At 41.7% G+C, this 16,555-nt stretch overlaps 1 protein-coding gene across 1 annotated transcript; it reads right to left on the minus strand.

Moving 5' to 3' along the window:
* Window positions 1-3,701: 3,701 nt before the first annotated feature.
* On the minus strand, window positions 3,702-15,578 carry LOC133444538 (myoD family inhibitor-like). The gene is made up of 4 exons (XM_061722378.1): window positions 15,464-15,578; window positions 11,475-11,543; window positions 6,982-7,281; window positions 3,702-3,985 (listed from the first exon to the last, which is right to left on the minus strand). Exons 1-4 carry the CDS (start codon window positions 15,522-15,524, stop codon window positions 3,702-3,704), a joined length of 714 nt encoding a protein of 237 aa, XP_061578362.1. The 5' UTR covers window positions 15,525-15,578.
* Between the last annotated feature and the right edge of the window lie 977 nt (window positions 15,579-16,555).

Below are 16,555 nucleotides of genomic sequence, written 5' to 3' on the forward strand. Positions count from 1 at the left end.
GTGATGGAGGCCCAAAGGTGAACATTGATTATTGATCTGACGGCTGCTTGTGTTGGAGTTTATAAGAATCAGCTGCAGGCGGAGGCCACAACTAAGTGCTGGGACAAGTGGAACAAGTGGAGTGTTTATTTCCACTCACCGTGCTCCAAATCAGACATCGCCGCCGTTTCTTGTCACCGGCAGAATCCAAAAGAGGTACTTAAATTCGATTTACTTGCTCTAACGTGATTTAAATGAGCCCCTCGGCTCCGGCGTGCAGATTGACAGCGTTGTCTTTATCGCCACTTTGTTTTATTTTTGGCTGTTTACTCTGCCTCTCCGCTGTCAGACTTTAAATGAGCCCGCTCAGATCTACTGAGATACGCAGACAGTTGCTATCCTTTTCATGTTGCAAGTGCTTTATTTGACAAATATGAAAAGGTATTCAAGAAAAGAGCTGACACGTTTTGCTTTGCCCTGTTTCTCGACTGCAAAGAGCCGAGCAGGAAGAAGTCAAGCCCGTAACACTTATAACAAGAGGAACCAGGAGAAGCAGAGGAAAGTGTCAAACCTCTCATGTTTGGGAGGTTTGTCAGGTCAAAGTCATTAGTTGCAACTTCACGTGCACCTATTTCTGTAAAATAAAGCCTGCAGCGGAGTTTACTTTAATTATGAGTCCCATATGTGTTTCAGTTTCATTCACTTTCACCCAAAGAACTCCAGTAGACTCAATATGATATCACAAAAGTGTGTTAAATCGTTTGTCCCAGGAATAATCTTAGAAGTGCATAACAGATCCGGTCCTTACGGGCCGCCGTGTTTAGATAACGCTCAGAAGTAGAAGCACGTGAAATCTACTGTGATGGATGGAGGTAAACAGGAAGATGGATGCAACTCTGTCGTTTGGTTGCAACTGGAACCAGAAGACCATTAAAACAATTAACTAGTCACTCCCTGTCCAAACTTTTCCCATATTTCTGCAGCTCCTACAGATATTAACTAAAACAGCCCCGGTAGAAATACGTCCAATTTCTATTAATCAAGTCAGAATTGTCTTATTTTAGGCAAGAATTGACTTGCAACTGTGGGAAGAAACATTCTCTTGACTAAAAAAACAAGCAAAATAGTCTAAGATAGTGAATGTGCCCGTTTGAGGATAATCAGGAGCAGAAAAGGTCACTGAAGTCAACCTGCACTGCAAAAACTCAAAATCTTACCAGGAATACTTGTCTTATTTCAAGTTAAAAGTGCTAATTTTTAGTCAACTTGTTATTTGACAATTTTCACCTGTTTCAAGTAAATTTTCACTTGAAATAAGTAGAAAAATCTGCCAATGGGACAAGATTTATCTTCTCATTACAAGCAAAAGAATCTTAATAATTTTAAGTGAAAATCTACTTGAATCAGGTGAAAATTGTTGTTTTTTCCAGTGATGAGTCTTGTTTTAAGTGTAATGAGATTTTTTTTGACTAAAAATGAAACATTTTAATTAAAAATAAGACACATATTCTTGTTAAGATTTTGAGTTTTTGCAGTGTGGGGACTTGGGCACCGAGATACATTTTGAACTAAACTCAAGACACTGAAGGCAAGGAAACGTAAACACAGCAAAAACAGGGATCCTAAAGGTGATGGAGGGGCAGAGGTGGGTAGAGTAGCCAAAAATTGTACTCAAGTAAATGTAACGGAGTAAATGTAACTCGTTACTACCCACCTCTGTGGAGGGGATGATGATGGAGGGAGGGAGGAAGAACGGCGAGCAGGAAGCCTCCAGATCGCTGGCCTCGTCCAAGAGAAGGAAGTAAAACTAACTGCAATGAAGAAAGATGAAGTACAAAAACACAACTGGGAGTGAAGTTGGCCTATGTGCATTAAAAAAAACTGTTACAACAATAAAACAATAAAAATGGATAAAGCTGATACATTTTTCCTACAGAAAAATGCAATTCTGAATTGTTTCATAAAAGAGGGTTCGGACTAAATGGCGCATGTGATTTTCTTGCTTGTGTTGTTCTTTAGATGTAAGTCGCTTTGGATAAAAGCGTCTGCTAAATGACAAGCAGTAAATCAAATGATTTGAAACAAAAAGATGAGACTCAGCAGACATCAACACTCGGATGACATGATGTTGAGGGACGACTTTAATCAGGATTTAAAGGCTTTGAGGAGAAATCATGGACAGAGAAACTCTACTTTAACAGACGCATGAAGAAAATAAAGCTTAAAAACAGAGTTCCTAAATGTAAGAATGTGAGTAGATTTGCAAATGTCAAATTAATAGTAAATGAAGCTGGTGGAACTTGTGCTTAAAGGGAAGGTCCTCGGCTGAAACTGGTCCCCAGTGGTCTCAACCCCCCGGAGGGAGAGAACAATCGCTCATCTAGAGTTTATATATTTATTTATCTTGTGTTTTTTTCAAGTGTCCTTTCTTTTCTACCTCAGTTTTCTTTATTGTATTACAATATTGTTATTATAGCGGAATGCTATGACAACAACATTTCCCCTTGTGATGGATAAAGTCATCCATCCATCCATCCATCCATCCATCCATCCATCCATCCATCCATCCATCCATCCATCCATCCATCCATCCACCCATCCATCATCCATCAATTCAATTCAATTCAATTCAATTTTATTTATATAGCGTCTAATACAACAGATGTTGTTTCTAGACGCTTTACAGAGATCCCGAGGCTCCGGCCTGCAAACATGCACAAAAAAGAGAAAAGGGGGGGCCAGCACAAGAAACTACAGGAGCGTTGGACAAGACGATAGCTATGAGACATTTATAAAAATGGAAATGGAGAAGAGAGGAAGGGAAAAGGAGAGGAGAAGAAGGGTGAGAGGCACCGCCCAGCGGATCATGTCGGTGCCCCCTGCAGCATAAGCCTATAGCAGCATATCTACCGCAAAGCTATATTTGAGACTAACTATTATAGTCTTGTTCTATAGCTGCAACTATGACTACTGACTCTAACACACTAGAGTTTACACTACCTAGAGATTTACCAACACCAGCTAGAGGTTTACTAAACACTAACTATAGGCTTTACTAAACAGAAATGTTTTAAGTTTAGTTTTAAAGGTGGAGGTGGTGTCAGCCTCCTTAACCCAGATTGGAAGTTGGTTCCATAGTAATGGTGCCTGATAGCAGAACGCCCGCCCTCCAAATCTACATTTAGATACTCTAGGAACCTCGAGTAAACCTGCACTCTGAGAGCGGAGAGCTCTGCCAGGAACATAAGGCACTATCAAATCTTGTAAATACTGCAGAGCTGAGCCGTTTTGGGCTTTATATGCAAGTAATAACATTTTTAATTGGATTCTGAATTTTACAGGTAGCCAATGGAGCAACGCTAACACTGGAGAGACATGGTCTCTCCTGCTGACTCCTGTCAGTACTCATGCATCCATCCATCATCCATCCATCCATCATCCATCCATCCATCCATCCAACATCCATCCATCCATCCAACATCCATCCATCCATCCAACATCCATCCATCCATCCAACATCCATCCATCCATCCATCCATCCATCCATCCATCCATCCATCCATCCATATATCCATCCATCAGTGATGGCGGCATCCGGGGTGGAACGTCCCACAGGGCAGATTCATTATGAGCTTTTCCTTCAACTCCCTGGCAGCGTCACTGCAGCAGCCGGTCCGTGACTGCGTGGTGAACTTAACCCAGCGTTGGGTCTGGGACCGGTCCTAGCTGCGATGGCAGATCTGGCAGCACTCCAGGCAGAACTCCAGGCACTCGGCCGACTCGCAGCACGGCTCGCCGCAGGACTGGAACAGGACGGAGTGGCAGTGGGCGTGGCAGCCCAGCTCCTCCACCGGCGCCTCCTGGGCGGCGGCGCAGCAGCGGCCGCAGGCGCGGCAGCAGGACGAGCAGACGCCCTGCAGGCAGGAGGAGCAGGCCCCCAGCAGCCCCAGCAGCAGCGCTGAGCCCTGGCACCACAGGCACGCCAGCAGCAGGTGGAAACACCCGTCTGAGGAAACATTCACACAAACACACCGGGGGCATGGATGTATTAAATAACTGGATAGGAGACAGGAAAATGGCCACCCATTCATTTACATGTAAATTGCTCACCTAGCGCATACGCCGAAAAATTTCCTGACTTCCGGGTTTACTTCCGCGTTAACGGGCCCATAGAGCATGTGCAGTTGAGTCACCTCCCATGATGCTCTGGGGCAATGACGCGAATATTAATATAATATGTATTAATATAATATATTAATTAATGTATATTATTACATGTATATTATTACATATATTATTAATGTATTAATATGATATAATTATATAATATATATTAATATAATACATCCATGGAGTGCACGGACACGGCCGTGACGTCAGCTAAGGACGTAGGTTTGCATAGGGACGGTAGGGACATAACACTACCAACTTTTCAGGAGGCTCAAATTGTCCCCACCAACTTTTAAGCAACCTTATTTGCATTATATAATGAGTTCAGATATGAAAGTAATTTAGACTGTCTTCCCAAATGTTGTAAGGATAGAATTGACCCTACCATTATTAAGTGAATTATTTTCATTATGTTAAGACTTACATTTACCCCTTTTCACTTGCTGAATTTGCCGGTCCATTTTTTTTCCTCAAATGCACGTTTGATTTGCTGATGACTTTCTCCCATGAAAATAACAATTTTAACTTTTTTTTTAACAGATTTATTTTGCATTGATCATTTAGCCTATCAATTAATTAGGTTCATATTTGTGACAAATGTAGCCCTGACCCCCGTTCACCCAATCTGTTTGGTCTTACTAATGTCCTGTCCCCAGCAAAAAGTGTACATGCAGGTTATGCTGTTACATCATCCCTACCGCCCTTGACGTCAGCCGTGACGTCACGCCCAGAAAGAGACTTTTCTTTGACTTTTCTGGCCGTTAGAAAACATTTTTGACGGATATAAAGTCCATGATTTAAAAATATAGAATACAAAGATTAGTAATTGCCGGTGATTACAACTGGAGGTTCCTGTGAACAGTTTTAGAGGCTTCTCTTTTACTATTGCGGTCTATGGGAAAAAAGCTTTCTGGGCCCCATGGGATTTTTTGTTGCAGTACCGCGGCTTGCCACTGGGAGAAATCGGCGTGCCTGCTGAGTGCGAGACTGGGGGGCTGATTTGGGGTCACCGCCTGTCAGCCGCCATCAAACGCAGGGATCAAGTCTATCAGCCCCCAAATTAATCTCCCGCGTGTTTGTTTGTGGTTGCCGACGGCAACTTAAAAGAGACATTATCCTGCTGCAGTGATCAAGAGTGATTGTGTTTATTAATCACAGAGCTTTGTTCAGTTCTCGGGGGACAATCAGGAGAGGCCACCGAGGCTCCCGGCGACAAACAACAACCACAACAAAGATGTCGCTTGATAATTGCACTGCTGCCCAAATTAGGAGCAGATGAAGTTGCACACATTAACCTGACACTCGTGTCATCGCGGTATTATCGCGACGCCGCCGTTTCCATCCTCGCATCTCGGCTCATGCAAATGGAGCCGTTTTATCCTGTTTACTCGAGGAAGTTCTTGAAAAGGAGGCAGCAGAATTCCCAGGGGAGCCGGGTTCAACCCTTTCCCGCTCCGCCGCTCCACTTACCACCCCCCCCCTCGTCGAGTTTGTGCTAAAAGACGTGTGTGCAGATGAAAACAGGAGGATTGTGTGTGTGTGTGTGTGTGTGTGTGTGGTTACTGCACTGATTAAATGGACAGCTTCATAGAGATAACGAGAGGACGCTGGTAAACAACGCTTTGATAAAACTAGAAGGACTGGAAAGTTTTCACGGACAACTTTGAAGTGCTGCTGTACATCTTGTAGTGTAATATATTCAATAGGAGCACATTTAAATCTAAACAACTTTCTGAATTCAATTAAATTATTGAACTATTTCTCCTCATCTTTTTTCTTGAAGGATTGATCCTCTTGGGTGGATGACTTGTGTTTCTTGTTGTTTCTGCTAAACTCTGCTAAATCCAGCTTTCAGCATTTTGTGATATATTTAGAAATCAGAAATCGCTTTATTTCGCCAAATGTACACAGGAATTTGACCTGGTAAAAATAGAACCACTGAGCAATAAAATATGAATTAGAAATGAAAGCTGCAAGCAGCGATGAACGGGCCCTCGCGTGTGCAATTTTCACCAATAACGGTCAAGGACTCAAAACTAATTATGGTCAAGGACTCAAAACCATGTCCGACGACACCACCCACGTCAAACCATTCAAAAGTTATGGCAGAAAATAGGAACTATCAAATATCGACCAATCAGAAGAAGGGGCGGGGCTAATTTGCACCAATTATGTTCAAGGACTCAATACCGAGTCCGTTGACACCACCCACGACTCTTTATGTCAAACCATTCAAAAGTTATGGCAGAAAGTAGGAACTATCAAATATGGACCAATCAGATGAAGGGGGGGGTGCGCTTTTTGGCGTCTATCCTCGCCACGGTAACACTTTTGACTGAGAAAAGTAATGCCCATCGTCGCAGGATGGAGACGCACATTTTGATGTATAACACACGTGGGTGCACGTTACGGTTCGGGCCGCATTAACTGCCGAAGGAATGGCATAAATTGCGCCACAATTACACGAATAATTCAAAATGGCCGACTTCCTTTTCGGTTTCGGCCGTGGCGCCGAGAGACTTTTCTTTAAGTTGCGACATGTTTTTGAATTGTGGGGACACGCGTCTCTATGTAGCAGTACTGCATCCGACCACACGGGGCATGTAGATCTGCGTTGTTGATAATGATGTTCTAATGAGAGGGGACGGATGACGGTTCACTTCGTTGTACCTTGGACCAGCAGGCGACTCTGAGCTCTGATTTATTGAGAACTGCCCCATGACTAAATTGTATTTCAATTAATGTAGATATTAACTGTGACCATTTCTCATAAATTCCAACGTCAAAGCCGGTTTGAACAGTGTGTGTAAGTAAACAGATGGTTGAACCTACCAGCAGGTGCATCAGCGCTGTGAGGAGATCCAGGCACGCCGCCTTTGCTCCTCTTGCTGCTCTTGATGTGGTTGCCCCCGGCCCCACCGGCCCCGCCGGCCCCGCCGGCCCCGCCGGCGTGGTGCTCTGGCGACCCTGAGCTCTGCGGCGGACTCCAACCCTTTGAGGTGTGGTCCAGTCCGTCGCCGGGCACCGTGAGTCCACATCGTGGGCATGTGGGCCTCTGTACGTGGCGATGAGGCGTCCTGAATCCTGCTGCTGGCTGCGTGGCCTCCACCGGAGCAGCAGCCAGTGGCTGGGCTAGACAGACAAGGCATTTCAAGATATTGGGGCAAACAAGGAACAAATAAACTTTAATCTGAACACGGAGTCAGTCGATATATCGTTTGCACGTGACTGAAAAAAAAAATCCTTACTGTAGGTGCAATAAAAGCTTCCCAACAATGTGTCAATCTCCTAGACTTGTAGTCAAGACCGAGTCTAAACCGAGACCAAGACACTTCCAAGATCAGAGAGTATCAAGACCAAAACTAGTTCAGCTCAAGACCCAGACCAAAATAAAAACTGAGTAATGTCCTGGGGCCTCATCTATAAAGCTTGCTTGCGCAGAAAAAGCCCCTGAAAGTTGCGGAAGCCGCCATCTACGCAAAGCCTTGCATCTAAAAAGAAAAAACTAACCGAAAAATCTGCGTATCCCTACGGCAACCCCAACCCTCCCGTAAGAATTTACTTAAGACACGGGGAACTGGCGACGCAGGCTGTGAGGTGGTGAAATGAAGCCAGATTCATGTCATACTCTTAATAATGCCATCACATATCACAACATATATCAGACTTATGATAAAATAGTGCTGGTAACGGAGCAGGCGGCGGGGGGGGGGGGGGGCTGCTGCCCCGAGCCCACTACTCCACGCCGAAGAGGAAAAAAGAAAGTGTTCTGATTAAAATAAGGAAAGTTGGACTATATAACAATTGCGTTCATAAGGATAAAGTTTTTAAAAAAAATAAAAATTAAAGAAATAGTCTCTTCTCCCCGTGTGTGTCTGCCTGTCATGCACGGGCGCGCATGTCGTTTACTTGGAATTATGGTTCTGCGTCACACCAACACCGTAGGGTCCGGCGTGCGGTGCGCGTCACCGCGTACCCTACGCCGTAGGCTCTGCGTTGGTGTGACGCGGAACCATAAATCAGCCCTGAGCAGCTCTGAGGAGAGACAGGAGGGAGGAGGGGGAGCGGGTCCCGTCCCGTCTTCGCATCGCCCGCCTTGGCACAGAGAGTCTGGATGGTTTGCAATCACAGGCTGAGCCTACCGTTAGTTTTGAAACTGTAAAAGGTGGGGGGGACAAATACTGTAATGGAAAATTTTGGTATAACACTGTCTGTTGCCTGTTTTCATTCCTATGCCAAGGTCATGTTCCTTTGACACAGACCCTGGCACGGTTGCCAGGGTGATGGGTGATGTTTTGTCTTTTCCAGCTCCCAACTATAAAATAACCTGTCCCTAATCTTCTTCAGCGCACTCAGGACTGTCGGTTCATGTGACCGGTTGGACTGTGTGGCTCCGTTCAATTGAATGTGTTTCCTCTTTTCATAAAATCTTCGAAAGACAGCTGAGGTGTCCCGACATTCTTTTTGAACAACAATTTTTGCCACCACAATACATGATTTTGAAAATTGGGGGGGGTTCATGTCCCCCCTGTCCCCAGTGGAAATTGCGTTGTGGCACTAACGGGCAGCAACAGCGTGCTGCCACTCAGTCGCTTTATTTTATTGTATACTATTTATATACTTATTCTAACTTTTACTGTGACCACCGGTTTTCCTGTCCTCCATATCATCCACAACATCTTGATCTAAGTCTCAGTGAAAGTCAGTGTCACGGTGGCTGGACACCGTCTCATTCATTCTGACGCCAAACAGGCTGCATGAAGCCACTGCGCATGCTCAGTAGGCTCATCCATATGCATTTATGGTAAAATGTGGGCGTGTAGAGGGCGGGATATGAGGCGGATTCAGCTGCGCAGCCTTCCAGCTGGACTGTGATTCATAAAGCGAACAACGTGCAAGATTGCGTGCACATGGTTTTATTGATCCTGATTTTTTTTCGCGCCCGGCATTTTCGGCTTTTGGGTGTACGTGCAATTTTAGTATGACTCCTACGCAGTCCATTTTAACTTAGGCCCCTGATCCTGCGTGATTGTAGAACATCATCCTGGTTCAGCTAGTTTCCATATGAGCTTGTTTTCAACTGCAGCTCAATAACACAGAGAAGTGGATGATGATGTTGAACTCACTAGAAATGTTTCCATCCATCAGCTGAGATCAGATATGTGTGGCGACTGCACTACCGCTATTTCTACACTATTGGAGGATTGACTCCAGTGCTTTTAAGGATTGACACGACTACTAACTAGTCCCAAAGTCCTCTAGCAGAATAACCAGCTCCAACACCCCCCTCCACCTCAGAAAAGGAATGAATAGTAAATGTTACTGATTTAAATTGTACTTAATTTGTAGATGAAACGTGAATTTTAAATATTAAAGATACACAGAATTACGGACTTGAAATTACATTACTTACCATAATAGTAATCAAATTACACCGTATATCAGAATCACTGAAATGGACCTGATGCTTAATCAAATATTATTTATATATTTATTCAAACATCAAGGCCGTTATAAACACAATACTGTTATTAAATGCAGACGCATGCAGATGCACCAAAACATGAAATCAAATGCAAAATACAAATAGTTTACAAAACTGTACATTAACAAGAGGAAGAACTGATGATCACCAGATTCTGTCACCTCGGTGCAACGGCATCTCATTTATCCGAGTCCGAGACCGAGACAAGACCACAAGAAAGTGGTCTCGAGAACTACAAGTCTACAATCTGTAGACCTTTGGTCAGACCTGGAAAACATTTTTTTGTAAAAGCACGGAATTTTTTTTCCGATTGTTTCAGATTCTTGTTTGTACATGTAATATGTGATTTTAAGGATACTAAGAAAAAAAAAAGAGTGACCGAAATGTGAAACATGCAGTTTTTGGCGTTTACTTTATATCCTCTGCAGCCTATAACCAATCCTACTTTATTTCATTACTGCAGTTAATACCTTTACAAACAGAGTATTTCTCCATAAGCAGTGCGTGTATTCAGCTTTAAATCCCTTAAAATGCGAATCATTCAGTGATAAAGGTTGGTAGGCAGCAGCTTGACTTCAGTTAAAAAGGAAGAACGCATTTGTCATCATCCATTATCTGCTCTAAAAGGCTGCCACTGACGTCCAGAGTGCCATTGTTTTAAAAGTCATTAGAAACCGCTGATATTGAGAGGCGGCTGACTTTCACAGGGACAAAAGTTTTCAGGTTTTCAATGACCCTCATATGCCAGAAAAGGTTTAAACAGGAGAGTCTGCTGGAGTTGAACATATCAATAATTCATTATACATATATTATTGAAAATGCAGGACTAGTCATGGATATGTATCTGTTTATGGAGTCAGTTTTTTTTTTTTAAACGATCTATTTTTATTCACATATTTGACTCAATATACGCAAATAACACAATTCTGTCATTGTATTTGTTTATGTCAAGATCTAAAAATATGTAAGTCAGTGATTGTTTCAGATTTTCAGGGTTCTGTGACATCACAGATCAATAGGTAGAGAGGCAGGTTATTCATTCTCCCCATCTTTACCTCCATTCAGCCTCTTTATCACTGCATGACATGTAACGTCACATTTTCTGTTCAAGTTGAGCCGCAACAGTGTCTGTGATGGAAGAGTTATTTCAACCTCTCAGTTCTTTATGAGTAAACTCAGTTCACGCTCACATTTTTGTCCATAAGATTTGGATTCAGCTGTTTTATACCGCTGAAAAGAAAAGTTTTGAGAACCGTTTAATATTTAGTCTAAACCATTTTTGTGCCATCAACTTTTCTTTGCCATTCTTCATCAAACCTTCAGAGATGTGGTTGACCCTTTTGACTTTTGACTGATATTGACGTATCCGACTGGTTAACATACTATATTTATACAGTTATTAGATGCTTCTTTCTACAAACCTTTAATAAAAGTCTGATTGTCTTGTTTAAGTAAATTATATTTTTTAAATATGGTATTATTTCAAGGATAAACTGCTACTTCTTCAGTTTTGCTGCTTAAATTCAACAACTGCAATAAATCACAGAACTATTTATGGGACATGATTTATATTTTACACCAAATAAATACATTCATTTTATGTTAGATTTAGGCCTAATTTTTACAGAAGATGACAAGCATAAACTGTCCAGCCAAGCGTTGGATTATTTCTGTTAGGTTTTATGCGTTTATCTCCTTCCACCGATGAAGCACATTGTAAAGAAATGCTGCTTCATATTTCTGTCTCAACTTCACTTTTTCACTTCAATAAAGATGATTTTGTTATCGACTCCGTCATCAACAAACACTGTTATTTGTGAGCCTTGGTTTTTCCACTTACCGCTAATGAGGTGGGTGGGGGGGGAGTTTCCTCTGCTCACTGGGAGGATTTCCTTTAAAGACACACAACCTGCAACCACACCACATAAAGTTGATGTTAGCTGAGAAGAGGACGTTTTACATTTTGGTCAGGTTTGCACAAAACAAAGAATAACCTTCAGAAAATAAATGAAAAAAAACAAAGATATGAACAGATTCTCATTGAACAAAATAAAACTACTACATACAAGGACCAGACTGGTTCATGGTAAGATTTACAGAAGTGACTATCATTAAAAAACTGTTTTAAAAGCAGAATAAGAGAGAAATCAAATGTAGAACGTGAAGTCTATTTTGTTCTGGAAACTCTTCCCAAAGCGTCACTAACAGTGGAAACTCGGCTCTTATTGTTTTCAGCTGTGGATGAATAAGGAAAAGGAAAAAAAAAACACCTGTGGAAAATCAGGAGTGTCTTTTCAAACGTTCCCCTCTTTTGTATCCTGAAGTAAGACATGATGAAACTGAATTTTGTGTTTGACAGTGTCAAAATTGCACCAAAATTGGCACACATACTCCTTAGGGGTTGCTCTTTTGATAAAACCATTGTGCCAAAAAAACCACACTCAAAACCTCTAACAATACTAAAGTATACACTGCCATCCATTTTACCAGTGTCAAACATATAAAAAAAAACTCAAATTTAGCAGAATATTAGGATTCTGGGACTGATATATGGTACAAGGAAGCCAAAGTGTAAGTCCATGGCTCCAAATTTAGATTCTACATAGTGAAAAGGTTATGATTTGACACCAAGATCATTCCAATAGGACAACTCTATTGGATTTTATTGCGAAATGCAATATTACTGTATATTCGATGGCGGCCATCTTGAAAAAAGGCCGCCATCTTTTTTTTTTTTTCTGGCACAATGGTTTTATCAAAAGAGCAACCCCTAAGGAGTATGTGTGCCAATTTTGGTGCTTGTAGCCGCAACTGAACGATTATTCCTGTTATTTCTCTAACTAAGAGTTTGGGCCAAAGTGGATCTGAACTTCTCTGTGAAACGTCACATCCTGGAAAAAAATAACTGCAAGTGCTTAAATCCTGACTTCTGTGACCAAAGAAATAAAATGTGACAGTAGTTGTGAAAACGGCATGTTTGTGCAGCATCAACAAACAACAGATGTGTTTACTGTATTAACTGGTGTTTACTGGGGCTCTGCACTAGGGATGGGTGGTATGGACTAAAAACGTTATCACGATAATTTCTGGCATTTATCCCGATAACGATTAAAATGACGATAAAAAAGAAATACCAATTCAACTCCATCTTTTTAACTATAAATCTATCACCACATTCAGTCTTTGGAGCCAAAACACTGCTCTAAAAGAATACTGAATGCTACTAAACTACACCAATTAAATTGAATTAATAAAAAAACAATTACATTAATACACCTGTACTGCAAAACTGTAATGCAGGGGTCACCAACCCTGGTCCTTGAGGGCCGGTGTCCAGCATGTTTTAGATGTTTCACTGCTTTAACACACCTGATTCTAATTAATCATCGTCACCAGCTTGTCATCAAAGTCTGGATAGTTCTGTTAATGACACAGTCACTTGTATCATGGTGCAATGAAGCAGGGAAACATCTAAAGCCTGCAGGGACACCGGCCCTCGTGGACCAGGGTTGGTGACCCCTGCTGTAATGACTCAAGCTCCTCGCTCTCAGATCTGCCATGTTTGTTACACAAAAACGTCATCAACGGGAATTTTTCTTTCTTTCTGGCTCATATCCTTCCTTCCTTCCTTCCTTCCTTCCTTCCTTCCTTCCTTCCTTCCTTCCTTCCTTCCTTCCTTCCTTCCTTCCTTCCTTCCTTCCTTCCTTCCTTCCTTCCTTCCTTCCTTCCTTCCTTCCTTCCTTCCTTCCTTCCTTCCTTCCTTCCTTCACGTATGTTGTGCGTCGATTTAACGCAGAACCATAAATCAGCTTTACACAAAAACGTCATCAACAGGAATTTATAGTTTTTACTGCGAGATGACAAATTCTTACCATGGGGAATTTTTTTTACGGTTTATCATGAACGGTAAAATATCACCCATTCCTAGTCTGCACTTAGTTAAGTTTGACTTGTGATTGCAGTTTTGTAAACAATATCATGATGCACGTTCTGTTTTGTGCTCTGAATGAATGATGGATTCCTTCCTCCTGTATGACGTTAACATGATTTAGACATCGTTTAAAGGATCATTTGACCATCGTGCACGGTTTTGATCTTATATTTTTTATTTCAATCTAAGTTTATGTTTATTTCTAGTTAATTTTGCGCCATGAAGGTGGACCTACCTTTTATAATCATAGATAAATAAAAGATTTGAATTGGTTTGAAAAAAAAGTGAAATCTATATTTATTATCTTTCAGTAATCGGTTGCCATTAAACTTCTGTGACCAACTTAGTTTTGATCAAATGTTTTTATTGTTTTATCTGGATTTTGCACATTCATAACATTTCAAAACAGTTAAATAAAACATCAGGTATAAACAAACAATAAAGGGATAAAAGTAGATGTATTTGTAGTGTATTTTTCATTTGTCTGCAAGAGATTATCAATTCAATTCAATTTTTCAATTCAATTTTATTTATATAGCGGCATATAATACAACAAAAGTTGTCTCTAGACACTTTCCAGAGACCCATACCCAGAGACATTATCAAACACCACAATTCTATTCTTTATCTATTTATTTTGTACTTTTTATGCTTTAAATATAGTGAATACAGAATATTTGAGAATTCAAACGTTCATGGTCATACTTTTGTGTAAAGTTGTGGTTTGATTGTTCGCACTTGTGTCTCGTCAGGCAGTTACACGTTTCTCAGCTTCAAGTAGCTCCAGTTCAGACATGTTACTTACTTGGGAGGTCGCACGTGACTCTGATGAAGGTGGAAGTAATCGCCGAAACATGTCAGGTATTTTTTTGTCTAACGAAAAGAATCAGCGAATTGAATATGTGAGTAAAACCCTAATTTAGATTGCAGGTGTATTTATATCAGATCGTCACCCTGCAAAAGTAACAATGCAGTATTTCAGTTTTCACTGCTACCGTGGTGTTTGTTTGTCCGGTATGAAAAACAGAAAACCCAAAACTTTACTGCAAAAAGCCCTCTTTTGTTTTTGCTTATGTCAAAGGTAAGTAAGTAAGTAAAGGGTAACCCTAACCAGAGGTGTCAAGTAACGAAGTACAAATACTTCGTTACCTTACTTAAGTAGAAATTTTGGTTATCTATACTTCACTGGAGTAATTATTTTTCAGATGACTTTTTACTTTTACTCCTTACATTTTCACACAATTATCTGTACTTTTTACTCCTTACATTTTAAAAACAGCCTCGTTTCTCTATTTCATTTCAGCCTTTAAAAAAAAACTATCCAGTTAAATTGCTCCATCCGGATAGAGTGAATTTGGTTGTGGTTGTGGCACAATGAAGGATGTTCTTGTCCAGTTTTGTTCTTACATCCGTTCCCTCAGATTCCTGCAACTAAACTTGGATGTACATTCCAATAAAGGTTAGGATAAATGATAACATGCCTCTGAAGTTTGACTTTTTGCACCATTACAATACTTATAGGCAACTAGTCATCATATCTCCTGCTCTCTGAAACACATGTTAATGCTCAATAGTACACATATATGGTTCTTTAATATATTTGCATTATACTAAGATACATTCATTTTCAAAGGCTTTTTTCCCCCTTATATTACTTTTACTTTTATACTTTAAGTAGTTTTGAAACCAGTACTTTTATACTTTTACTTGAGTAAAAAACTTGAGTTGATACTTCAACTTCTACAGGAGTATTTTTAAACTCTAGTATCTATACTTCTACCTGAGTAATGAATGTGAATACTGAAGACACCTCTGACCCTAACCTCCAAAAGTAAGTAGCCGAGTTAAGAGAGCGTTCTATCTTCTGAGTCCTATCTGTTCAGATCAGCAGTACTTGCCATCAGTGGGGTCTCTGTGTTCCTCCCTGCCTTCCAGGGGTAAATGTCGTCCTGGGAACATGTCGGGTCCACATGACTCCTCAGCAGAGCAGCGTGTTGGTCCTGCTGCACGGAGAGGTCAGGAAGCCTCCAACACCCGGCACGCCGACGTGAGTCACCGCTCTGGGGACTGTGAGAGGGGCAGAGTGTGTTCTCATTGTTCAGCCTCTCAATAACCTTCCCCTTCCTGGCCGGTCCCCGAGTGGGCGCCTGCACATGCTGGCCCCGCCACGGCCTGCACATGCTGGCCCCGCCACGGCCTGCACATGCTGGCCCCGCCGCCGCGGCCCGCCTGGGTCTCCTTCATTTATGCTTTTAATCACTTAACACGATTGAGACAGATGCCCCACAAGTGTGCTAGCTGCAGACCCTACCTATGCAATCTCATTTCTTCACATACACACACAACAGGATGCTTTCAGTTAATGAAAACAAATACTTTCCTTTAAACTCCTCCTGCACTCTTGTCACCTGGTTGGAAAGCATCGATTGGGCTCCTGTCTCTTTAAGAACACCCCCCCCCCTCCCCCCCCTGCTCATTAAAGCCCCAGTTGGCTCTGATTGGTCAACTGATTCAGTAATTAAGGGGGAGAGTGTGGAGCGAGTCACAACTTTTAAGTACTTGGGTGTGGTCATTGACAACAAGTTGTCTTTAATGAGAACACAGATGTTGTGTATAAAAAATCACAACAGCGCTTGCACTTTCTCCGGATGCTTAACCGGTTCGGAGTGTGCAACAAATTAATGATCATGTTCTACCTTGAAGCTGTCCTGACGTTCTCCATTATCTCCTGGTTTGGTAGCCTCTCACTAGGAGATAAAAAGAGGCTGGAACATATAGTTAAAGTTGCCAGCAAAATCATTGGTGTTGCCCTCCCTGACTTGCCTACTGTCTTTGGCAGGAGGGAAACATCCAAGGCTCAGGACATCCTACTGTGTCCTGACCATCCTCTCCATGCCAGTTTGAACTTTTACACTCTGGCAGGAGATTCAGATTGCCCAGGACCAAATCTAAAAGACTGAAAAATTATTTTATAACTCATGCCATCACCC

The sequence above is a fragment of the Cololabis saira genome, chromosome 5, assembly GCF_033807715.1.
Source record: "Cololabis saira isolate AMF1-May2022 chromosome 5, fColSai1.1, whole genome shotgun sequence".
In the NCBI taxonomy this organism is placed as follows: Eukaryota; Metazoa; Chordata; class Actinopteri; order Beloniformes; family Belonidae; genus Cololabis; species Cololabis saira.